This window comes from Aspergillus tanneri, assembly GCF_003426965.1.
Source record: "Aspergillus tanneri strain NIH1004 chromosome Unknown AapTan_5_pilon_pilon_pilon, whole genome shotgun sequence".
In the NCBI taxonomy this organism is placed as follows: Eukaryota; Fungi; Ascomycota; class Eurotiomycetes; order Eurotiales; family Aspergillaceae; genus Aspergillus; species Aspergillus tanneri.
In genome coordinates this window covers 1,050,648-1,076,172 of record NW_022984632.1, presented here as the reverse complement: position 1 = coordinate 1,076,172, position 25,525 = coordinate 1,050,648, and the positions used below count along the sequence as shown (strand labels likewise).

The following is a 25,525-nucleotide window of genomic DNA, read 5'->3' as shown; positions in this document are numbered from 1 at the left end:
GTATCGCTACTGGCCCGTACGGTATTATGGCGATCGAGGGATTCGTCTCCTGGAATCCAAACCAGCACCAAGTGGGAAAAGATCCTTCAAGGCATTCCATCGTCATCTTCATGCAACAGACCCCAAAGCTTAGATCAAAGATGAGGCTTACACATGGCCTACCATTAAAAAAAAAAAATATGGAACATTGTGTCCAGAATCATACATATACACACCGGAGCTGACCGTTCGGCTCGTGGCCGAACTCCGCCCACCACCATTCTGGATAGGTAACTAATCTCCAATCGACACAGAACACGAATGAAACCTCGTAATTTTATTCAAATTGCACGAGGCATTACTATGACTACAAGAATTGACCAGAGTCCTCCTGCGGTCTTTCACTCTATAGTGAATCGGTCCAGATGGGTACAGCGACAATGCGATTACCTGATCGAAAGGTCCTTGCGGAGCTGTTCATAGATTCATAGGGTGTGGGATGGATCCTCTGCATTTAGTTTAATTCGATAGAGTTAGTACACAGGAGGTTCTCGCCATCAAGGGTTCAGCTTTGTCTTGCTACGTTGGTTGAAATTCTCCGAGTTGAGTGGCCACTGCATGGCGCTTTCGATTTGTACTGTTGGAGTAGTGTGGCGGGCGAGCCCTATTATCGAAGACACTGCAAGACATCTTGCGTTTACAGGGCTTGCAGAGTACATGGTGCAGAAGGAAAAAAAGAAAAAAAAAAAAAGTACCGCAGCGGTCTTAAAACAATATTCGCCCCAAACCAACAAGAAGAATAGTAGGTGGCCTTGCAGACGAGGTTGGGCGGCAAGGGGTTAGACCTATGATATTCGCTCGTCGGGGAATTTGGCCAACTCAAGGATTTTCAGGTCTCAAGTGGGTGATCACCAAGTCTTACTGATGAATGAATTAAAAAAAAAAAAAAACCAGAAATTAGAGGGATCGATATCCGAATCAGGCAGACCCGGTCCCAACCATGGAACCCAATCATCTCCGCATCCGACCGACCCATCAGAATGAAAACTTCGGCACCAAGACTGGAGAAAGAACCAAGTGACAGCTGCTGAAGTTTTATTACTATGGATACATCAACATCTGTCAGACCGACCACATCACCCTGAATTTCCACTCCCATATCGCTTAGAGGGATACTCGAACATCAATCGTACGAGAACGTATCCAGCTACTACTGCTTAGTACTAGTAGACTCTAACTAGTGAACATCTTAAGATCTCCCGTTGTAGAGTTGTTTCAGATAAATTCGGTGGCCCGCATTGCACAACACATTGCCAAGTACAGGTTTCAACGTACTACAACTAACCATTTTTCCCCTGTTCCTGGAGAGCTTCTTGGATCGACTGCGGTAGTGATTTGGGATCAGCGGTTGTTCTGGAGCTCTAATTCGAACTGAAAGAGCGACCAGTATATACAGTGTACATAGTATACATGTACATACTTCGCAGGTACCCAGTAGATATACTCAACGTATACTCTGTAGTAGTCGGAGTATGCCCGAACCGAACAGGGCTGGCTTGGCTTGACCCAGCGTAACCGCTTACTAGTTACAGCAACTGAATTGGGTCTCGCATTGCGTCCGCAGCCACATGGGATGGATAGTATGTACATGGCCGAGAGCGGGATCGGGACGGCTACACAATACCTACAATCTTACAATGGTGAGGCACATTGCACTACGCGGAGTAACCTATCCTACATGAGAGACATACTCGGTCCCCCCATCCATCTCATCTATCCGAGCTAAGCTTCCTTCCACTGATATACCCCATAGGAACAAATATACGAGCTCAGCCCCCCAGGGTAGATGAGTGAGAGAGTGAAGGTTAATATAACGGGGCCGAAACACAACAGTCTGTCAGTGTCAGCTTACTCCGTAAAATCTAGTAGCTCTATCTGGTTTAGCCCCTCCTCCCACTGCGCCAACTAGTTGATACTTCTAATACACTTGAAACCTCGTCTCCAGTCAGAGTCCTATGCCGCATGCGAGCCGTGTGACTGGACCTACTCCAAGTAGATATCCCATCCTATCCTTTCTAACAGTGGTGACAGAATGTTGGTTTGTTCTGAGGCGTGCCTGGTGCGCCAAGCTGGTACCTGGGAATCCTCAAACCCTTTTTCTTGTCTTTCTTCAGATGTAGCATTTAATCCGGAGTAGTGGTTCACGGCGCGCACAGCCAGGGTCAGGTAATTTCGGACGAACTTCTAGATGATTCGGTTGGGGAAGCTATCGAAATTAGCCATAGAATGCAATTCATAATATCATTACATATAGTTTGTCCATGTGCCAAGGACCCTGACCCTGATTGACCTGGTGGAGTATCGTTCCCCAAGCCAAATAGTATCCATCAACGCCGTGGATCTTAATTCAGTCGCAATATTAATCTGTGGCGCTTTAATTCTACGTCTAATATGGCACCGGAACCATCTCTCCGGAAGAGACGAGTCGAATATCGCCAGCACGAGCACACCAGTTCCGCACTGGTTGCCTAACTCATCTGGACGTGAAGATTAATGTATCCACCCATATCCTCTTCCCCTGTATAAGGACAAGTTGCTGTTGGGGGCCGTCTGTTCAATTTTGCAGTGTAGCATTCTGCCAAGAAGTCCAGGTCCAGATCCAAGGCCCTCACGAATCGGATATGACGGCAAAGTATTCGACGTTCATCCAGTCTGGTACTCCGTAGATTGTGTGTGGTCGGTCCAGGGGCGAGAGAGAGCGAGAGGCAATTGGGAGGAGGTCTGTATGCATTGCAGCGGAGACACGCTCATGGCCCACATGTAAATGACAGTTGCATTTTCATTTCTTTCCCTTCTTCTTCCCCTTTTCACTGCCTCCGGCGGACTCCTTCACAAATCCACCTTTGATCAGGGCATCCCGACCAACAGCATTGATGATGCGAAACCGGTCCGGCCCAAGGAGGACTCCGCCATACCATCGAGTAACCACCACGACCACATCCCACACATCCATCAATTGCATTAAATGAAGCAGACGACCTCCGGCGGCCGTCTCTCCATCATCATCGCAGTCCTGGACGATCATCTCTGTGGTTTCTCCCTTTCCCCCGCTGGCCGGCTTCTGCTGTCTGATGCGCCATGCGCTGATATTATGGGTTGCCGCTGCAACCTTCTTATCTGTTGCGAGAAGATGATCCAGAAAGGCCTGTGCCTGCTCCAGACTAGAGACACACGCTGCTCGTCCCACAAACACCGACTTCTTCTCAGTCGCCACGTCGGACAATGTCCAGTCTGGCGGAGACTCCAACCCAAAGGTCTCCCGCAGAGATAGAGCGGCGATATCTTCAGACTTGAGACCAGAGGGAGACAACGACTCGTTTCCTTTTCCTTCCACTCTGTCATCGTTACTACTCTCGTTGTGATTGCTTCCCCCGATATTCAGCTCCTGAAATACTTCCACCGCCTCGTTGATGACTTCAAACAGACAAACCGCACCAGGCTGGTAGCTTCTCCCGACAATCTCCTCCAACACATCCATGGCCACTTTACCCTCGCCGCGCGACGCTGTAGACACCGTCCCGAGGATCTTGGGAGGCGTATCCGGGTACGAGGGGTCGAATCCAAGGAGAAAAGACAGATGCAGATGGTTGGGAATTTGCAGTTTCACCGTCGTAGATAGGCAGGTTGAGTTCGGAGAAGTGGCACTGCCTAAATCTAGTGTAGAATTGACGGTCGACATAGATGACGCTGAAGTGCCCGTAGCGGTTACCACGACAGTGTCGGGTTCGTAGATTGCATTGATGGCTTCGATTTCTTCAGCCAGGTCATTGTTCTGAATGGATAAGAGAGAGGACATTGTTGTGCACTGGGATGCGTTGCGCAGTCCACGACTGCGGGGTTTGATTTGATTTAGCTTGTCGAAATGAGAAATGAGAACTTGTGGTTTTCCGCAGAGGGCTCTGTCGCTTCCGCTTAGTGGGCGGTGATTACTGTACAGGGTCTGACTTGGATTCACTGTAGGGACAGATTCTCTGCAGTTCCTTCTTAAATACGTCCATAGTCGATATATTTGTGGGGTATAATAATTGAGCAGTAAGAAGCTGGTAATTCTAAATAGTTACAGTGTTTGATCTTCGTTGTCTTATTGTCTGTATTCTGTTTCTTCCGCGCTTCGTCTAGGTAGCATTGCCAGCGCAATATTTTGATACCAAAGAAAATTCTATTAGATTTATATGTATTGTCTATTAAGTGCTTGACTACCGTAGATTTGGTTTTAACAAGTTGAACTTGTAGTTCAACAACAGCCGTATACCGCAAATATATATCTGCGGAAGGGTGAGTAGCATTAATCCGATTTAATATTGAGACATGATATTATAAAAAACACAATAAATATGGATAATCTAAACGATCATTTCATTATCAGCAACCCGTACCCAACATGTTGCCCATATCCGGTGTATGCAAGGATTGAAGCATTCCAGATACATCACCATCCACGTCTATACCGTCCAGGTCCTTTTTCTGCCAGAATGCCCGAAAGCCACCAGTCAGTCTCTCCGCGATGTCCTGTACCTCGTCACCTGGCACTGCTGCAAAGCACAGTCTATAATAACAATATGACCGTTCTGTAGCCCCCTTCGAGAAAGCAAACATGCTTCCGGGTGCCAGCAGACACAGGTGTGGACTCTGCGTCAAAAACACCCAGAACGCACGGGATAATTTCTCGACTGGATACTTGTGATATAAGGCATGCGTCTCGAAGCATGCCTTGATCCACACAAACATGCCGCCTTCTGGCCAGACAAAATCGTACATCTGTACCCTGTCCACCACCTCCCAGCTACTGTCTTCGGTGGACTGAGTTACGTCATCAGAGTCGATGATATATTTGCCATCTTCAAGAGTACTGCACATGTCCTGCATGCGTCGTTCATACTCTCCTCGCAGCCCCTCCAGCCACCGCACCCAGCCATCCATCCGCCAGCTCTGGTCGCTCTGCTTGTTTTTCGCAGCAGCATGATCACCTACTTGCTGTCCCATAATCAGCTCGGCCACCATTGCCTGAACGAATCCAGATGGCTGCTGCGTCGACGTTTCGGTGATCCGACTGATTCGTTCAATCACCGCGGGCTGGGCAGTAATCCAGCCCAAGCGACACCCGGGCGCAATAGTTTTGGAGAAAGTGTCTAGGCGTACGACACGCCCATCCGTGTCGATGGAGAGATACGAGGGTACGAGAGAATCCAGGAACTTGTACCCGGATGACCGGCCATTGGCATTGTAATTGCGGGTCGACGTCGAAGACGAAGTGGTGGCGACGCTTCGGTATTTCGCAGCGAGACGCGCCGCAGATGGGTACTGCAGATTCCAGTAAGGGTCATCCTCGATAATGATTATGTCGTACTCCTTGCAGAGGGCGTAGATCTCTTTCCTGCGTTCGACAGATAGAATGCCGCCCGTAGGGTTCTGACCGATCCTGTCACCAAGAAACACGCATAACCGTCAGCCATCATCCAACGAACTACAGTGAGAAGGAAAATGTCTGAACCCCTCTGATCTGCCTCCATACTCCTACATAATCAGTCAAATTCTGCCGGCTAAAACAAGACTGTTTTGATATGTAGGTAGGGTAGGTATGGTAGGCGGTAGGAGGGTGGAGCGGGCGGTCAGGTCGGGGTGTTCAAACATTTTTCGTACCACTGTAACCTTTACCATGGTCTGTACTTACGTTATGGTGTATAGTAGATGCGGACGACGGCCTTTCCGTTGATTCCAATTCTCCAACACATCCGCCAATCCCCCTTTACCGTGCGCTAGCATGCCCTGGGCATCCATCGCGACCGGGGCCACATTCAGCCCCCGAGGCTTGACAGTGGAAACGGCATTCATGTATACGAACTCCTCGCAGAGGATGCCCTCACGATGATGGACCCAGTCTCGGTCTGGATCCCAGATGTTGGTGAATGCTTCAATGGCCTTAGAGAAGCCATCGGTTGCCCCGCAGGTCAACAGGGTGTCGGGGCCATTAGTGTACGGCACATTGGAATGCAAATGATTACGGGTAAACTCTCGGACAAACGTCGCCAAGGGAGGAAGGCCATCTACGATGCCGTATTGCAAAGCCGTGTTGACATCGATTTTCTGCAGCGGATTGGCTGCTGGACTCTCTCTCGGTACGGTCACCCGGGATGAGCGTGCATCATCGGAATCTTTGCCGGAGGGTGCGAAGCGTTGTGGATGAGCGACAGCTGCTTCGAGTGTATCGTAGGGGAAGTATGACGAATTCGGGAGACCTGGAGATGATCCACGGGAAGAATATCAACAACAATGGTCGATCAATACGGGGCTCATGAACGATCCAGTGACAGATCAAGACTTTAACGTACCGCCGGCTATGTTCGCAATCCCTGGAATCAGAAAGTACTTGTATAGGTCTTTGATGTTGCTCAATTCTCTCTTCTTGGTGGAGTAGGAGAAGTGATGGGATAGGTCCAGAGGAGGAGCCATTTTGGATGATGATATTAATCAACTGGGACTGTATGGAGCCAAGATCCTTGATGGTGGATAAGTGACAGGTAGAGGTGATATAGTGGTGATGGCTGTACACATTCGAGACTCCTATAGTTAAGAAGACTCCGTTGTCTGACCTGATCATTGTTGCTTGATAAGCACATCACCCCCGGTTGGCGCTCCATCGGCCTTGGTTGTATTCGTGTTTGACGGGCCCACCAAGCGAAAGACGGGATTTCCCTCTAGAATTGCGGATTCGACGTCTTATCCGACAAATCCGAGAGCGTTAGTCTAGTAAGGATTTCGATTGTTATCAAGGCCGGAGAGTTATGACAATCCAGTCAGATGGGAAACGGGGGAGACCGACAGTCTCCGCTCGTTGTTCCCCCATAATTCATCCCTTTTTCTCTTCTTCCTCTACTGCTACTTTAAAAAACAAAAAAAAAAAAAAAAAAAAAAGGAAATCATCAAAAGAATTATTCCCCAAATAGGATGACCCCAACATGTGACAGTCCAATGACCCCACAGGAACGCTGACATAATACCCCACCGCCACCGTCTCCGCCACTATCACCGCCACTTCCCGATCTGGCGATCTTAGCGCCTCTTCCTGTCCTCTTCTCTGCTTCTCATCTTCCTCCTCTTTCTCTCGTTCTCTTGTTTGCCACCCAATCTACATCCTTCCTGCGTATCATTTGTTTTATTCTTATTGTCCTAAATCTTCCTTTTTGGCCGCCTCGCAGCCTGTCCATCAGGGACTGTCCTTCCACTGGCTGTGAAGGGCACCTGGAATTCTCCCTTCATTTCCTTTCCTCTTGCGGTCTAGAACTCCACCGTTCGTCCCCGCCGCTTCCGCTCGCTGCCTAGTTGTGGTACTATTGAAGTGGTCTCTATTGTCTCCCACTTCTTCCGTCGTTGGTTCGATCTTCCCAATCATCTGTGACGCGTCTCCAGCATGCTTGGTGAAGGTCCTGAGGATGGTTCTCGCATATACATCCCGCCGTTTCAAGACGACGACGACGATCATCCCGACGGTTCAGATATCCTGTGTCCCGAGGATGAAGAGACTGGCGTCACTTATCTCCCCGTCTGGCTACGGGAATCTTCCAAATCCTTTCGCTGGAGCTGGGTGCCTCTACCGCTTCGGAAGGCCGGTCGGGCAACTGCAAATTGGGTGAAAGGCCCCAAACCGCCGCACGAGCTACTGTTGAAACCCTTGTTCCCTCGCTTCCAAGCGCTTCCGGTCCGGTACCTAGAACAACTCTCCCCGAAAGGAAAGCACAAGATTGCCTTGCTTTCCCTGCTGTATTTTGTTTGGTTCCTGCCTTGGATAATTGTTTTGCTGCATGCCCGTTCAGCTGGCTATATAGAAGGTTATGGACGTCCGCAGACCCTTTCGTGTTCTACAAGACTTTGGTAAGCCTCAGTGTTCAGTCCGATCGATTTACCTTCACTTGACTGATGGGTTCCATTTGTAGGGACTTTGGAAATGGGTGTGGACTCAATGGAAACGATTGCCGCCCGTTTTCAGCTTCGACGATTCCCTTCCGCTGTCCGGCGAACTGCCGAGATGCTAAGCTGTTGGAGCCCCACACGGTTGGTAACCTCACGTACAGTTACCAGGGCCTTGTGGTTGGAGGACCGCAGTCGGAGTTGGATGATTCCGCCATCTATCGGGCAGACAGCTTTGTATGCCAGGCTGCCATACATTCGGGGGCTATCACGAATACCGTCGGAGGTTGCGGCGTTCTGCAATTAGAAGGTGCAACGCATTCATTTGCCGCATCGAAGCGTAACGGCATCCAGTCGGTCGAGTTCCCGGCAACATTCCCTAAGTCGTTCAGTTTTGTTTCAATGTCATCATCGCAGGAGACTTGCCCTAATGACCCCCGGTGGCCGCTGTTCGGCATTACCGTTGGTTCACTTGCCGTCTTGTGGCTTTTCTGCACCTCCCCACCGGTTTTGTTCTTCAGCGCATTCTTTATGACCTTTTGTCAGGTGGGATTGGTATCTGACCCGCCAGCGTACCCTCACTTCGCCGATGTCGTTTCCAGCCTACTTTCCCGGCTGCTGCCTGCGTCATTTATGGCCTACGTTTTATTCAAATACTGCGCACGGCCGTTGCTAAGCCCACTTTCTGCTCCGGAGTACCAGCTGACAAGAGCCTTCCTCTATCTGCCCCCGCTGTTTGTCGGCGCTTTGAACAACTACACCTTTGCTCGGTTGATCCCACTTGAACGCCTCACTCCTCATGATATTCAGAAACAGCCCGGGGCTAAAGTAGCGCTGGCGCTAGTGATTCCGACAGTGCTCTGTATCATTCTTAGCCAGGCCTGGCAGATCCGCCAAGGTGGATTGATGCCACACTATTTGAAGATATATTGCACAATGGGCCTGATCCTTTTGATTCTGCTTCCACTACCTGGCCTCCGTCTGCGGATCCATCACTATATTCTTGCGATCCTTCTTATGCCCGGAACCGCCTTGCCGACACGGCCATCGTTGATCTACCAAGGTTTGCTTCTAGGTCTCTTTATTAACGGCGTGGCTCGATGGGGATTTGCTTCGATCATCGAGACTCCCGCCGCCCTGGGCGAGCAAGCTCCGTACGGCTGGTGGGGAGGAACGTACCCCGACGTCACGAACTCGTCCGTGCAGATTTCTCTGCCCGACAGGGGTTCTGGCGAAGCCTACCATGGCAATGGCAACATCACCTTCTCGCTTTGGGAGCGGCAACGCATGTCCGATCTCGGTGTGGATGGAGTCTCCGTCCTGGTCAATGACGTAGAACGCTGGCGTGGATACTTAGACGAGGACGAGCTCGGTGAATTTACTTGGCATCGACATGGCCACAGTGGCCTAGAACTACGGCACCGTCCCACAATCGAGAGCGACGATCTATCCAACATGATAGAGTCCGAGGATAACGGCGGCGACGAGGACAATAAGCCCGAAGACCTCTTTTTCCGCTTTGCCTTCATGAAGGGAGCCGAGGCAGGTATGTACAGCGGTGCTGGGGTATGGCTGCAAGAGGGCGAGTGGATTTCGCCGCTTTCTCCGAAGAAATAGAGACGCTAATTATCTTTACTATTACTCCTTTTTGATGTTTTGGTTCTTTTTGCCTTATACTAAGCTTAGATCAAGACAGGATAAGGCCAGCACTGCATTACAATACACTACTTTTGTGATGGGTGTTTGTTATAGACGTGTTGTTGTGGTTTCTACGGTATGGAGGGCGTTATGGGAATATTCTTTGAATTATGAAACCACGATCATTCTCATATCTTCTATAGACATGCTTGCTTATTTATTGAAAGGAAATTACCGTAAAGCTAAATTTAAACATACCCCAAACAAGACCCTTGGATCTCCATTTCTACAAATCCGAAATGATCTTGAAAGATGGCAACTGTTAGCTATTTGTTAGTCATTCTAGACAGATATACCACAGGAATGGTACCGAGACAACAGAATAAGCAGCAATAGAGTATACTATGGTTATTGATATTTTAGGAAGGGGACAAGTGATGTCAAGTCAGATGATATGGAGCAAACTAAGGTGCGAACTTAGGTAATTCTACTCCTGGATTTTGCAGTCAAATGCGTGAAATATAGCAAGTTGGCCGTTTATATCATACAAAATGGACTACATTCAATGCAAGACTATAGTTATAATAAAATACGTAAGTACGACCGACTGGATCTCTCCAGCAGAATTCAATGGCTATGTGTAACAAGATGATATCATAGGCTTCACTTGTTCCTTCAAGGACAAGCAGACAAAGAGTAGCATGTACATCCAAGTGAGGAAAAAATTGACAGTTGAAGGCAGATGGGGAGGGTAAAAAATAAAACATATGCTGTCACCAATTGAATCTGGGAGCGAAGCTTCTGCGGGGCCCCAGGAACCCTGAAGGGAAAAGGGAGAAAAAGATGTTTGGAAGATGAAAAGTATTTATGCGGAGCTTATGTCAATGCATATATTCTCAAATAGCCATCAGTAGAATGGTCTCAATTGCCATCTTGAATCAATGGCCGTGATGACCATGGCGATGAGGCTTGTGCATACGAGCATGTCCGTCACGCTTCGCAGGGGGGTCTGTTGGTGTGGAAACAACAGTGGAGACCACTTGATCGACCGTGGTTGTCTTGGTGGAAATTGTCTCAGGTGTGCCAGACTCCGTCCTAAGTGGATTACCCTGCCCATCCACGTAAATAATGATATCTTGCTCGACGTAGACGATAGCTTGAGTAACAGTAGCATGGACGTAGGATGTGATCGGGGTAGGTGCTTTGGTCGGTGCCTGGGTCGGCTTGGGAGGGTCTTGGGCGGTGCTGGGGGCACCGCCGTCGGCATAAAGAACAGGGCTGGCATAAGCAGGTCCATGTTGGACAGCAAGCTTGTTAGGAAGACTGCCTGGGACCTTGAAAACATTCTCATCCTTCAATGCGTTGGGAAGATCAAAGGTACATTTCCTTTGCTCGCTCTCACTCTGTACATTGAAGACGTCGCAATCCGTCACCTGTCCAGATGGGTTGGTGCACCGTTCCACAGCCTGTTCGAGAATACCAGATTCCCAGCCATGAATAAAGTCGGCGTGATAACCGTATCCAGTCGGGTCGCCATTGGAGATGACAAACGAGCCTTTCTTGTCCTTGAAGGCATTGGTATTCCAGATGGTTTCGTAGAAAAGGGAAACAACGCGGGTTTCGTATCCTTCCGGGCATGTTCCGTCCATAACCAGCGACGGATAGGCCACATGCGATTTATGGTCCGCGGAGTCGGTGTCTTTACCATTCCAGCACGAGGGGAACATTATTTCGATGCGAATACCATCGGGACAATGCTGATCGAGATAGTCTTTGGCTGGCAAATAATGACGACCAAGCGAAGGCTCCGGATCCGCGTTGTAGTTCAGACAGTTAAACCCAAGGGCCTTTTGGCGTAGTGCGTCCTGGGAAGCCTGATTGCCTGTCCACTCGGACTTGGGGGGGTCAGGAACCGGCCAGGGGAAGTTACGCATGTATTGGTCACCGGCAATCATCCGGAAGTTTTCAGGGAAGGCAGTCACATTCTCTCCGTAGAGGAGGTAGTAACTAGAGAAGTCGTGATTTTAGCATACGGATCTCAACAAAAGTGAGAATCGGATAATGAACATACGCAAGCATGCCCCCCACTTGTTCGACCAGTTCGGTATCGCCGTTCTCATACATGAAGTACAGCGCGGGAGTCCAGTATGCCGATTTGTCCTGGGTGACTGCGCATGACGTGCAGCTCGAGTCCTTTAGGCTCATCTCATCGACAGACATAGAAAAAGCTATTGAAATAGGTTCAGAACATATTTTCAGCAACATATTCCAGGAAGTGTAACGAACTGTTGGGTCCATGAATTGCATGCACGTGGTATGATGGCTTTCCTGGGTCCATTAATGGATCCATTCGGGCTATACCACTTCGTCCACGACAAGGAAGGCGCCAGAATGCATCGGCCACGCCAGAGAAGGCTGCCAAGCATGCCACCAACCCAACATCAAGCCGCATCTTTCGAGGCATGATGATGCGGTCCGGTGACAATCGCAAATGAGTGACGAGGGTAGGGTCCAAAAGAAGTGGTATTGACCTTCCGTCACAGCGACGCAGATCGTCGACTACAGAACTAGCGTAAGAGATAAGTAGGAATCGAATAAACACCACAATTGGAATGAAAGAACAGAATAGAAGGGAAGGAAATTAATGAATGGGGTGGACGATGCTACTACAAAGTAGCATGTAGGTGTGTGGTGGTGGGCGTGGATATCAACAAATAAGAATGACAAGCAAGATAAGTCGCGCCAAGGTAAGGTTCCATAGACAATGGAGACAGGCATTCAGGAGAACAATCTCTGAGATCATGCATAACTCATGTCCGTGGCTGATTTCTGAACGTAAGGGGAAGAATCCCCTTGCATTACCACTTTGGCAGTGGCACCAGATTTCACACGAGGGCAGTCCGGGCAAGCTTGGGGAAGCAGAGCATACGGCTGATGGAAATCTCGAAGAAAATGAAATAAACCATGCGAACATACCTTTTCAAAGAGTCCTGGATTGTTGCAATGATGGCAGCCAATCAAATTGGATCACTTTGCGCCGATGGAATGTATCTGGAGAATCTGATCAGGAATCCAGGGACTTTCAGACTATTCCACAGTTAACCAAACCACTCCTTCACAGGGTTTGCATCGCAGGACTGGGGTGAGAAAGAAGGTGTGTTCATACCCTCAAGCATACAACACGAAGTGTCAAATGAGAGATGATAAACGAGGGACTAAAACGAATGGTAGGCAGGGTCAAATAACAGAAAAGAGCGACAATACAAGAATGAAAAGGATACAATGCCAGAAGAAAAGAGCGGAAGGACGTCAACGTCGCGTAGTGAAAGGTGTGGAATGGATAAGGAGAGAAGAGATATCCAAGTGTAAGCGAACTAGCGATAATAAGAAAGAGGAGATCCAACGTGCTTCCAAGATGGCAGTAGCCGCCAAAGAATGACCCGACCACCTCTGCCAACAAATGTGTCAAAATAATTATTTCTCCTTTTTCCCGTATACCCTGTTATTATTCTTCCTGTGTCGTCGAATGGCCTTGCGGCATGACTGCAAAACTAACGAAACGGATCAGAGCCGACTCTGTAATTCGTTTATCACCCGACTTTTGCCCTCTTGCCTGCTGTCGAATCTGACCCCGCCTAGGTTTAATTTTACAAGGTACGTCAAGAGTATAATATTCTCTTTGTCGTCATACTGTCTGTCGATGGAGTGGGTTGGCAGGCGCCATTAAATTTACGCGCGGGGCTGTGGGTTGCGATTACCTTGGCCCTATCAGATGGCTCGAATAAGCCGTGTAAAATTATAGGATAATTAACAGGAAACACGACCAGGTTTTTGTGAAGATCTCGTGTGACAGTGAAGGAGCTACCAGTGAATGTCCTCATTTCCGAACGCAAGCCAAGGGAGGCTGCGCCCTCGGGAAGCTCTCTCAGGGCCTCCACATTGTCTCCATTCTTTAATGTTGTTGATCCCTAGGGGTAGGCTAAGGGCAGCAGTTCGTTAGGAGTAGCCAGCACGAACATTTGGGGTATCATCCCATGAATCAACTGAATTCGATGCGATGTGATAGGGTGAATGTATGGAAAGAGTTCAGCAAACCATTGTACCACGGCCTGCTATCTCGAGTAGGAGGGAGCGATGACGTTTGGAATGGCTATTAAAGGGGAAAATATCAAACATCAGATGGAACTTGTGCCTGACTACTTCAGTAGTTTCTCACACTAACAAAGTCTGTCGGTTTTAGCGCCGTTGCAAGGTCAGAATGGATTGCAGCTGAAACAGTGACGTACAGAGTACATAATGCACCATGCAGATGAGGTTAGCCTTTATGCCATGTAAACCTATAGGAGGCCGCAGTAGGGTAATAATACGGACACCAAGAGACATTAATCTTATATATTTATCTTATTTGCTGCTAATAATGATTAGAGAAAGAGTACTCCAAGAGTAGGCACCGCTTTCTTTGGTTCCAACCGAACATTGTGGGTTTTTTTGGGGGGGCAGAATCAACTAGTGTGACTGTCGTTTCAGAATTGCCGACCGAACTGTGGACCAACAGTAACACCACTTTACTCGACACGATCATGACCCGTCTCCTAGCTATCGGGGAGAAACAGTAGGGTTCAATATTGTGGTAGATTCAAAACTCAAAGACGGATCTTTTACTGTAGCAAGCCAAGAACTGTATCTGGAGATGTCGGATGAAACAGCCGTGTTGTTGATGATCATGATGATGTTTGGGGGATTTGCAGATGAAATTAAAGCTGGGCACATGAGGTTGGTGGCCTAGGGCGATAACGTTGGAGAGAATTTATTTGCACTTGGGGCATTTGCATTCTACGTTGGTTTCTTTCTTTCCCACTTGTGCTGGAGGTATGCTCGATGATTATATTATAAACGATTTCTCTCCATCTTCCAGGCATCCAGTTCTCAAATCCTTTTCGATACAGTCAGATTGGGGGTTGTGGCCCCATATAACTAGTTTTGTCTGCTGCGCTTACTAGATAAGTAATTGCAAAATCAGCCTGTTTCGGCCTATGTGGCATGTGCATATCGTGAAGAAATTATCTTGTTTAGTCTATCTAGGGCTTGAGGTAAGGGCACTCATTATAGCTTCTCGTGAAAGTTACTATATATATCTGTAAGCTGATGAACGGCCTCCTTAAGATCTCAACGGATCGATGGTGATGAAAAAGGGAGAATCAAAGGCATTCAAGTAGGGGCCTGTCCTATTCCACCTAAGATATGGCTATAAAAATGCCATGGTGAATCTGAAACTGCAGAATTGAGCATGTCGATTCAGAATATGCTGTGCTTCGAATGCAAAACCAGTCAGTGCCTCTAGCTGTCTTTAATATGGTATGTATGTACAATCCCTTAGGATCTTTCTTATAATTGTAGGATTCTTCTTAACTGAAGAAGAGGAAGAAAGAATAGATACGCTTGAATTGATGCATTCATGACAATAAAAAAGGGGGATTTTAATATGCATGTCTCTCTCTACTACAGTCATCGTTTCACCCTTGGCTATTGAACAACGGCCTTGATGTACCAATTAGCATCCTTATATATTAGCAGATTAATTTGAAACCAAATTTAAGCAATAGGTCCGCTTTTTCCACTGCTGGTCCGAGTGATGTTAAACTATTAATAGTCGGCGCGTGTTTCTACTTTGGAAAAGGCAGATTAGTAAAGGACCGAGCTAAGCTTTACCTTGGCCCAGTATGTATATTTATAGTTGCTCTGCATGATCTGGCATCGAAGCCAGATTCGTTTGGACTGTGGATAGAAAATGAAAATGGAATGCTGAGGCATCTCGTACCTATAGGCATCTCTTTCTACTCACTCTCACTGTTTGATGGAAGATAATAAACCACTACCCATGTACAATCTATGCACAGCCAGAAAGTAAGAATACACGACGTTTCTCGACCGACTGTGAACGACTGTACGAGAATTCGATGTCGCCGCGCATTGCTATCGCGACTAGTTTGGTAGTTTTGGCATCCGCTTCATCAAATCCTTGCGTAAATCTCAATGATCAGTTGACATAGTACATCATTACCCACGCTGGGGGCTGCAGTATCTTATCAGTACAAGAACTGCTCAGTGTCTGACCTAGAAAGGGGACGGGGATACAAAGTATTGACTTTCTCTGGATATATCACATGGTGACATTAAGTATTGAATCAACATACCGTTAGCTGGATTATAAATGATAGAACCGGTTGTATAGCTCGTTCTGGCTTGGCTGATTGTATGAACAAGAATTCGACGTCATAATATATAACTCAAGATGGAGGACCAAACCAGAGTCCATCGAAGAATAGAATCGGATTGATATAAATTAAAACAATAGATTATGGGACTTATATTATGACTAAGTTCATATGTATATTTTTAGAATGCTGTTTCACTAGGATAGAATCATCCTAGTCATAATGGAAAACTTCCGGAACAATCGAATTCCATTTAAATGATAATCTCTATCCTATCATGATATTATTTACACTACTTTCTGAGTTTGTCACACTCGACTAAAATACTGCTGGTAATTGGTGTGGTTTAATATCTAACATTTACAAGTCAGGCATCACGTACGGAAACAAAGAAGGGACACATCACAATAGTGGATTTATAAAGTGGAGGGGCATATATTTATTCTTTAACAAGGAGATATACCTGTTAAAACTAAAATCATGGTAATAATAGGGTGCGATATCTTGCTTCATGCAGTTCACGAACCAATTATTTCTTATCCTTTCTTATTACCAGAAACTCCTAATATCATATAATAGCCAATTTTGGAGTTGAAACTTCAGGTCTACTGATTAGCATACTTATATAGCTCGCCCGCATCGCAACAAGTTGACCGGAAGATATAAGCAAAATACTCAACAGCGTATTCTCTACATTCTATGATACAAAGGATAGATGTACGATGTCAGTCAATAGCGACAAGTGACTCAGGTGGCGCTCATCATCTCGTTTACGAGCGCTTCCCAAAAAGGGCAATCCGGTCCCTATAAGCTCTTAACTTATCAAATTATCGAGACCCTTGAGGATCCAAACTAATTACTGTATTTGGTATAAATGAACGTCATCTTACTAGTCGATGGATTTGTGCCACCATTTCCTCTTGACGCTGGCGCTAATCCTGGGTGGGAAACGAATTCCAAACTTTTCGGCTCCCGGGTAGTATATTAGATCCGATCAGATAGTATTAATTAAACGAACTACATATACGTACGGATACTCCGGAGTGTGTAGTACTAACGTGTACTCCGATGGGTAGTCTACCCAACATGGAGTTGTCAACGTTGCTCTATTTAGCAAAAATGCCGCTGGGTTGAACAATAGGAGGCCGGATTTGGGACAAGGATCGCCGAGTTGAGATGGAAAAGTAGTGGAAAAATTAAATAAACTAAACGTCTTCAAAGGGCAATCATTGCTGCTTATGGGCAAGGATGAGCAGGTGGCTAAGCAAACTTAGGGGCGGGAAGATTCCGTGGCTAAAACAATGTCGACTAGTCGCCATTGTGCAGCTTGACAGCAATTACTTTGCGGAGTAACGGAAAGAGAAGGGTAGGTAGGTTACCAATGGAAACAATGGACTCTGCATAAGGAGTGTGTAGAACGAGGAACCGTAAGCGGCGCAAGCTACGGAAATCTGAAGTACGAATTAGAAAATACCTCGATTTCACGAGGAGACTGGTGAGGGCTTCTTAGTCAAACGTCTCTGCTTTGGATGGAGCTTGCGAATCAGGGCCTCACGTTGAAATGAGCTCCACTGGAGCTGGTCGTAGATGTTACTAAACCAAAAGGACTAGTGCCTGCACATAACTGGAGTAAGTTTGGAACCTCAACGAATTGGCCAAAGGAATTAACTGTCTTGGACCAGATTGCACCCTTTGATCAAGTATACTGTGTAGTAAGTATCCCTTGTTCTTTCTAACGTCAAAACTGTACTAAAAGGAGAATAGATAGAGGTGGTGGAAAAAAAAGATTGACGAATTGCAGGAAGAGTCGACTACCTTTCAATCGGAGATTCTCTGAAGCGGCCCGATGGGAATGCACAACTGGAAACACTGAGCCGAATAAAAACCAGATATTAGATAGGCACCGACTTTAGACCTACACACACACGTGCGCAATGATGTTTCCGAGATCCGATAGAACAAGGGCAAGCGACAGGAGGAAACGAAGTTGGGAAATGCACTGCTTTTCGGACAGCATAAACGGTGTAATAAAATTTTTCGGCTGAACCAATTCATAGAAGTGGAGAGGCGCCACAGTCTAGAGTATGGATCGGCCAACGATAGTGCGGCTTCAAAGGCCCCAACGCTCCTCACTTTCCACTCCGAGGATCGAATAGTAACTCATAGCCCACAGAAAAGACTCCAAGAAGACCACGTTTGGCTGCCTAGCGTCCGGAGGCAAGCGACAGGGACCCTCCTATGACGATATCCAAGAAAGTGGAGGCGAATTAGAGGCACCATTCTCGTTCTGCGGCGCATAACTTTGTCTAGAGTAGTTTAGTTTCTCCGCAGCAAGTAGGATGGGAATATGGGGAATCTTTCGCAGTTCAGGGAATGATGTATCAAATTGACGGTGGAGACATTGGAGGACATTGATTCGTACCTGAACGAGACAGTGAGGGGAAAAAAGAAAAAAAAAAAAAAAAAGAGGGCATGAGAGAAACATATAGAGCTCCCATAAATACTCACGCTTTTCCCATTGTGGTGACAAAACGTCTCATATCCATCTCAGCTTTTCTTCCGCCATTTCTCTCCCTTTCCCTTTTCTCAATCTACACCACTCGACTTCCTCCGCGAGCCCTGTGGTGGAGATATATCATTTTTTTTTGCGTTGATTGTCTCTTAAGGCTACCTGCCTTCACTGAACGCCGCCCGATTTTGTTGATAGCTTGAGAAACAAGCAAAGAAAATACAGATTGAGTTCTGTAGTACTGAATTGCCTTGGCCGTATCCTCGTATCGCCGTATCGAAAGGTTCCGAACTCGTGCGCCTGCAACAACTGTCTCGATCACATCAGCACCCCTTCGCGACTTTGCGGAATTACGACGTCGAACCGACAGAAAGTGTATCAACAGCAGCCAGTTTGTCCAACAGCAGTAATCTCGAATTCGATTCCAGAAAACGCCGAGGATTCGCGAGCCCTTATGCAATAATCGATTCATTTAGGCTGTCGACTCAAGACTTCCCACGCGATTGCTTTGCAACACGGAGGCCCGGCCTGGTTATCTATTGATTGATATCTGTGCTGCCCTTTGCGCCATCACCCAAATCTAACCGGCCCAGTTTCACTTGCCCGGCACAATGAGCGACATCGATTTAGAGAAGAAGATAAACATGAAGCAGACTAACAGCTCGAGTTCATCTAGATCTGAAGATGCAGACGCAGTCAAGCTCGCTGAGATGGGATACACCCAGGATCTGCAGCGCAATTTCTCTATATTATCTCTTATAGGTATTGCGTTTTGTATGTCCAACTCGTGGTTCGGTATTTCGGCATCCTTGATCACGGGTATCAACTCAGGAGGCACCGTTCTCATTATCTATGGATTGCTCTGGATCAGTTTCATCTCCTGTTGTGTGGGGTCATCGCTATCAGAATTAGCGAGTTCCATGCCCAATGCAGGTGGACAATATTTCTGGGCCAACGAGCTTGCACCCAAGAAATTTGCCCGGTTTGCCTCCTACTTGACCGGCTGGTTTGGATATGCCGGCGCGGTTTTTGCCTGTGCTAGCGTGGCTCTCAGTCTAGGACAGGCCGGTGTTGGAATGTGGCAGCTTGGTCATCCTGAATTGTATGCCTTTAGAAGCCCTAATCTTGTGATGGTTGTATCTCCCTGTGTGCGGGATGCTGACTGAAAAATAGTGTTCCTAAACCCTGGCATGCTGTTGTCGCATATGAGCTCATCAATTTCTTCTGTTACCTCTTTAACTGCTGGGGTAAAACCTTGCCAGCAGTCGCCAAGGTAACTTTGTATATCTCATTGGTCTCTTATTTCGTGATCTTGGTTACAGTACCCGCCTGCGCCAAATCCCACGCTAGTGCGTCTTATGTTTTTGGCCATTTTGTCAACTCCACCGGGTGGAAGTCAGATGGTATGGCTTTCATCGTCGGCTTCATCAACCCGAATTGGATCTTTGCCTGTTTGGATTCCGCAACTCACCTTGCCGAAGAGGTGCCGCAACCTGAGAAAAACATTCCGATTGCAATCATGGCCACAGTTGGCATTGGATTTGTCACTGCTTGGACCTACTGTGTCTCGATGTTTTTCAGCCTACAAGATCTGAGCAGGCTTTTGGACACGGCTACTGGAGTTCCTATCTTGGAGCTCTACTACCAGGCCTTGAACAACAAGGCTGGCGCTATCGTCTTGGAAACCCTGTTACTGATGACTGGAATGGGATGCTTGATCGCATGTCATACCTGGCAATCCCGTCTGTGCTGGGCGTTCGCCCGGGACAAGGGAATGCCTGGGCACCAATGGCTGTCTCGCGTTAATCATACGCTGGACGTGCCGTTGAATTCTCACAACGCTAGCAGCTTACTCGTTGGCGTTCTTGGACTGCTTTATCTTGGATCTTCGACTGCATTCAACAGCATGGTGACAGCCTGTATCACTCTACTGTACATCTCGTACTCGATTCCAGTTCTCTGTCTCCTGTATCGCGGTCGAAACAATATTAAGCACGGTCCCTTCTGGTTGGGCATATGGGGTCTTTTTGCCAACGTTGTCACCTTGTGCTGGACGCTCTTCTGCCTGGTCATGTACTCCTTCCCTTCAACCATGCCGGTGCACGCAGGAAGTAAGTTTCAAGAACTATATCATCGTGGCCACCGCATACCTGATACTGACTTTTGTTGGCAGATATGAACTACGTCTCGGCAGTGTATGGTGTCGTGGTTTTCATCATCCTCGTCGACTGGTTCGCTCGGGGTCGGCGGTCGTATAAAGGCAGTGTCAGCTGTGTGGATGGTGGTGTTTCTGATTAGCCTAGGATACTGAGTATCCTGATATTTTTTCCTCTACTCTTACGTTTTTTTTCCCCTTTTTCTTTTCCTCTGAAGTTGAAAGCACATTCAAGCAGTCATGACTCATGGACAAGCGAAGCGTGGCTATGTGGGAGGCTGGCATCACTCCCAACCAGATATTGTCTGAAAATAGAATTGTACATAGTGAAGAAGATACCCTGCAGGACATAGGAAGGGAGAAAATAGAAATCAATAAAAATTGAATAATTTACCAGCCTCTCTCCAATTCGTGAGTAGCTTGTTTGCCTTCAAAATATACGAATACTGGTTCTTTATTGGACCTGCAAGTCTTGGAGACCTCGAAGATAGATGCCCATAGGTTATAGGATCCTGTTTTCTACAAGGACCGCAGAACAGGCAGGACAAACAAAGTAGGCAAGACAGAATAGGCAGTCACAATTAATGGAGGCCATCAAGGTAAACTGCTATAGATAGCGACAGTGCAAAGCAAAGGCAAAAGATGGTCGCTTTCGGGTGTGCTTATGAGAATGAATAACATTCAAAGTGATCTGGGATACTTAATAGCAAAGAGAGACGCACCCTCACAAGAGACGTGAGAGTGCGATGGGATTGCATTCCATGTGACCGTCCGGCTATGCCTATTCTGGCTATTTCATCGAATCCATCAGAAGTTACGATTCAGACTCCCCAGTGGACTCCCCTGTGACTCTCTCGCGAGGCTGAAGATAGAAGAACGCGAGAAATGTATCCTCAGATGATATCGAACATTATTCTTGATGGCCTCAGACCAATGAATTTCAACAAGATGATACCGAATAATGTCGCATGGGAGGGACATGAATCCATGATAATGTCGAAATTTCCGTCAGCTCTTCTCTGTACTCCGGAGTAAGCAACTCATCAATCTCACATTCACATTCCAACCAGTTGCGTGTTTGACTGTGGGGTACGGGTCGAATTACTTAAGGTTGGCGGGAGTTATCCACCTCGCACCAATTTCCTTTAAGCGTTGAGAGCGGCGGAAAATCTCGCACTACCAAGAGTCTCACCGGTCCACCACCGAACCAGACTCTGTCTGTACGTAATAGAGCTGATCGGGAATGCGCTTATTCTCCAATCTGTTGGGGTAGCTACGGATGAAGAGAATACTTAAGCAGAAACGAGTGATATGTGCCGATTTGCCGCAGTGTCTCTAAACCTTATTAACCTCGCCCCTGAGTAAATCGTTGTTACTTTGGATCGCGCGGCAGGCTCGTTCGTTGCGGATTGTTGGCTAATTGTTTCACATTCATCCCACTGGGGCGAATTTCGCAGTCGTGTCTTTGGAGAGTCCCTCTTCTTGTTTCGACGAGATTGACTTTTAGACCGACTCTTTGACCAAGTCTCCAGAAGCTTTGTTGCGTTTATTGTCATCTCGGCCGCCACCCAACAACCGGTTGGAGGGTAGAAAGGTAGTCCTAAAGAGGCCCTATTGCTCTCAAAATGGTAGCCGTGGGTGAACCTATCCCAGAGCTGGCTGAGCCGCAGCTGGACAGCTCTGTCCCGGAATCCAGGGTTCTGATCATAATGACTGGAGGAACCATTTGCATGCGACAATCATCATCGGGCTTCGTACCGGCTAGGGGATTCCAAGAACACTGTTTGGCTCGAGTACCTACTTTCAACGATGGCTCCCGCCCAACGACGATGGACGTTGTCGTAGATGCAGCGGGACAAATCAAAGAACACCCAAGCTTACGGACCCCACAGACTGCGTACGGTCGACGGGTTAGGTACACGGTCTTTGAATTTGATGAGCTTCTGGACAGCAGCTCTATCGATGCTAAAGGCTGGGCTGAGATTGCAGAAACAGTGAAGCTAAATTACACATTGTTCGATGGATTCGTTGTACTCCACGGCACGGACAGTTTGGCATATACCTGCTCAGCGCTCAGCTTCATGCTACAAAGCCTTGGAAAGCCAGTGATTCTTACAGGATCACAAGCTCCGATGCTAGAGTTGCAGAATGACGCCACAGATAATCTTCTCGGGTCGTTGGTTGTAGCTAGCCACTTCATGATCCCGGAAGTCTGCTTATATTTTAACAACCGACTCTTCCGTGGCAACCGAGCGATTAAAGTATCGGCTAGTGACTTTGCTGCGTTTGATTCCCCGAATTGCCCACCTCTAGCGGTGACAACCTCCATGCGCACCAACGTGAACTGGGAGCTTGTGAACCGGCCAAATAACATCCAGCATTTCAACATCCAAACCAATCTGGATACCAGTCATGTCGCATGTCTCCGCATATTTCCCGGTATCAAACCGGAGATGGTTGACGCAGTGTTGAGGTTAGAAGGACTCCGTGGCTTGGTGCTGGAAACATTTGGCGCTGGAAATGCTCCCCACGGACAGGACAATGCCATGACCAAGGTATTTGCCGACGCAATCCAGCGAGGAATTGTCATCGTCAATGTTACCCAATGTAAGATTTTTGTTCCATGAGCGATGGTCGCTAGATATTTCTAACACCCAAATAGGTTTAACCGGCAGCGTTAGCCCGGTCTATGCCACGGGCAGGAGTCTGTCGCAGGCCGGGGTCGTCGCAGGACTTGATATGACAACAGAAGCTGCGCTGACCAAGTTGGCATACCTCCTTGCTCTCCCGGATTCGACGCCCGAGACCGTAGCAAAACATATGTCCAAGTCGCTTCGCGGAGAGCTAAACGAAGTACAGCAACCGGTGTTCCGCCATCCCGACGGCGCTCTTCCGGAGCGGGTACAAGCACTCACCGTTCTGGGATATGCCATTGCAAAAGGGGACTTGGAGCGCGTGCAGGATATCATGAAGGTGGAGCATCATTGGATACTGAATGATGCCGACTATTCCGGCAACACTCCGATCGTATGTCCCTTTCTTTCCCTCACAGTTGACTTCCCCCAGAACCACACCCGCTAATTGCATGACTCCCAGCACCTTGCCGCATCTTCTCCATCACTCCCCATTCTCCGTTGCCTGCTACTGGAAGGTGGCTCGGTGCACATTCGAAACCGCAGCGGCCGCACACCGTTATTCCTCGCCGCTAATGCCAATTTATCGGAGCACGTTATGCTGCTGCGGAAGTCAGGGGCCCATTTGCATTCCGATGAGCGGGCCGCGGCGACGTTGCTTGCGCGACGCAGGCCAGGAATCTGGGGCTTGGCTGGGATTGGACCGAGGGAGATCAGCGACAGGGAGATGGAAGAAGCGGGAGAGACTCCAGCACAACGGGCGATGGCGGGGTCGGCTCCATGAGGGAGTGCCCGTTACTCTGCCACCAGATTATATGCACGAGAGAAGCTTAGGGGAAACCAACGATGTACAAAACCATAGATATGAGAGTGAACTCAACGATCGCGAGTCACCTGGAATTGACAACCCTAGGTATTTCATAAATTATATCTGGAGACTCAAATAACCTGCGTCCGCGGAGATGCATTGCGATGTACGAGATGCGCGTGAATCAACTCAGCGATGCCGCCAATCGCAAGGGAGAAGAGAATTGCGCTTTGCAGTCCAAATTATCCAAACTGACTCAAGGGCCTACTAGCATTATAGGTACCTAATATCTTACCTTACACAGTATAAATATAAGGTAACCCTGCAGTTATCTTGATACTCTTGCTGATTAGACCTTCTGATGACCTAACGACGAGAACCCATCTGGTCATCTGATATAGTTGAGCGTAGCAGCTAGGGCCGATCCTTATCTTCTCCACCGTAACCGGTATACACTTAATGAACCTCGACGATACGATACTACCTCGTTATCACGTCACCCTTGCTACCTACCCATCTCGTCCCTAAGTCTGACTGAGTACACTTCGATCCAACCGGCCGGTCTTGGCCGGGGAAATAGCCGGGGGGAAAATCGCCGGCCGAGATTGGTGGAAAAGGGTCTGGGCGGCCGCTTTCCGTCGGAGGTGGCGACAACGTGGGCTTTACGGGCCATGTTGCTGGATGATAGAAGGGGATTGTGGTCCACAGGTAGATTTTTATGGATTGTATCTATTTGGGAATCCTACTGCATAGATACTCTCCTTGGTATTTACAATGTGTTGTAAATGTGTCCCGTTGAACAATAGAGTAGTACCTAAGTTGCACAGTTGCACAGTTGCACAACGAGAATAGTTACATAAGCGAAAGTAGCACCCGAACCGTTGCGCCACTTGTGTATTTTCAGAGCTCAAGACACGATACTCCAGAAAAGAATGGTTACAGGTCACTGCTATTTCAACTGAATCAAGAATGACATTCGAGTTTATCGATCCAGGTCAGCAAAATCCAAGGTACACCTATCTTGCAAGTTTACAAAGTATAGCCTGTAAGGTTCATGAGCCTGTAATACGGAATGGTACACCCCGCCTTATGCACCCAAATGGGGGAGACAATTCAATTTCCCCATAGAAATCAAAGCAACCATCGTGATTCATTCATTCATTCCTATCCGGTCTGGATGCGGTCCGGTGACGTCGGCGCAGTAGCGACTGAACCCAATTGCTTGAAATTTGAATGGACATAAGCGCCAGAGCCACTGGGGATTTTGTTCAACCATCGGATCCAGATCAACAAGATACGTGGATGGCTTCCATGCCTCAAGTGCATCCCGAGTTACGTAAAGGAAAGACGGTCAATGGCCAGAGACGAACCCATCGGCGACGGAGAATGGATGCTTCTAGGAACCACTTAACCTGGCCTGCAGAAGAGGAGGGATTTTTGACTGGGGTGATCGATTAATCAATTAATCCATGGTCTCGACCCGAGCTGTGTGCGTTGGGGTTATTGCTTCCAATCATACTTCTTCCGGGTTGATGCTCTTGATCAGGGCAGAGAGGAAGGAAAGGAAACGAACAGACTGGATGCACGGGACAGGTCTAATGCAGCCCATCGAATCTCAAATCT

General features: G+C 47.7%; 6 protein-coding genes across 6 annotated transcripts; 3 read left to right on the top strand and 3 right to left on the bottom strand.

Moving 5' to 3' along the window:
- Positions 1 to 2,818: 2,818 nt before the first annotated feature.
- YIH1 (IMPACT family protein) lies at positions 2,819 to 3,835 on the bottom strand (the record flags this gene model as incomplete). The annotated part of the gene is made up of 1 exon (XM_033574357.1): positions 2,819 to 3,835. The coding sequence occupies one exon, from the start codon at positions 3,833 to 3,835 to the stop codon at positions 2,819 to 2,821; it is 1,017 nt and encodes a 338-aa protein (XP_033422375.1).
- A 566-nt stretch (positions 3,836 to 4,401) lies between these two features.
- Positions 4,402 to 6,489, bottom strand: ATNIH1004_009774 (putative aromatic amino acid aminotransferase; the record flags this gene model as incomplete). The annotated part of the gene is made up of 3 exons (XM_033574356.1): positions 4,402 to 5,458; positions 5,711 to 6,275; positions 6,369 to 6,489. The coding sequence occupies 3 exons, from the start codon at positions 6,487 to 6,489 to the stop codon at positions 4,402 to 4,404; spliced, it is 1,743 nt and encodes a 580-aa protein (XP_033422374.1).
- A 958-nt stretch (positions 6,490 to 7,447) lies between these two features.
- ATNIH1004_009773 (LCCL domain-containing protein) lies at positions 7,448 to 9,561 on the top strand (the record flags this gene model as incomplete). Its single annotated transcript, XM_033574355.1, has 2 exons — positions 7,448 to 7,908; positions 7,971 to 9,561. The coding sequence occupies 2 exons, from the start codon at positions 7,448 to 7,450 to the stop codon at positions 9,559 to 9,561; spliced, it is 2,052 nt and encodes a 683-aa protein (XP_033422373.1).
- A 959-nt stretch (positions 9,562 to 10,520) lies between these two features.
- ATNIH1004_009772 (DUF1996 domain-containing protein) lies at positions 10,521 to 12,046 on the bottom strand (the record flags this gene model as incomplete). Its single annotated transcript, XM_033574354.1, has 3 exons — positions 10,521 to 11,589; positions 11,654 to 11,810; positions 11,869 to 12,046. 3 exons carry the CDS (start codon positions 12,044 to 12,046, stop codon positions 10,521 to 10,523), a joined length of 1,404 nt encoding a protein of 467 aa, XP_033422372.1.
- A 6,871-nt stretch (positions 12,047 to 18,917) lies between these two features.
- Positions 18,918 to 20,604, top strand: ATNIH1004_009771 (putative choline transport protein Ctr; the record flags this gene model as incomplete). The annotated part of the gene is made up of 3 exons (XM_033574353.1): positions 18,918 to 19,408; positions 19,480 to 20,417; positions 20,480 to 20,604. The coding sequence occupies 3 exons, from the start codon at positions 18,918 to 18,920 to the stop codon at positions 20,602 to 20,604; spliced, it is 1,554 nt and encodes a 517-aa protein (XP_033422371.1).
- A 1,482-nt stretch (positions 20,605 to 22,086) lies between these two features.
- On the top strand, positions 22,087 to 23,878 carry ATNIH1004_009770 (putative lysophospholipase; the record flags this gene model as incomplete). Its single annotated transcript, XM_033574352.1, has 3 exons — positions 22,087 to 23,068; positions 23,124 to 23,488; positions 23,558 to 23,878. 3 exons carry the CDS (start codon positions 22,087 to 22,089, stop codon positions 23,876 to 23,878), a joined length of 1,668 nt encoding a protein of 555 aa, XP_033422370.1.
- Between the last annotated feature and the right edge of the window lie 1,647 nt (positions 23,879 to 25,525).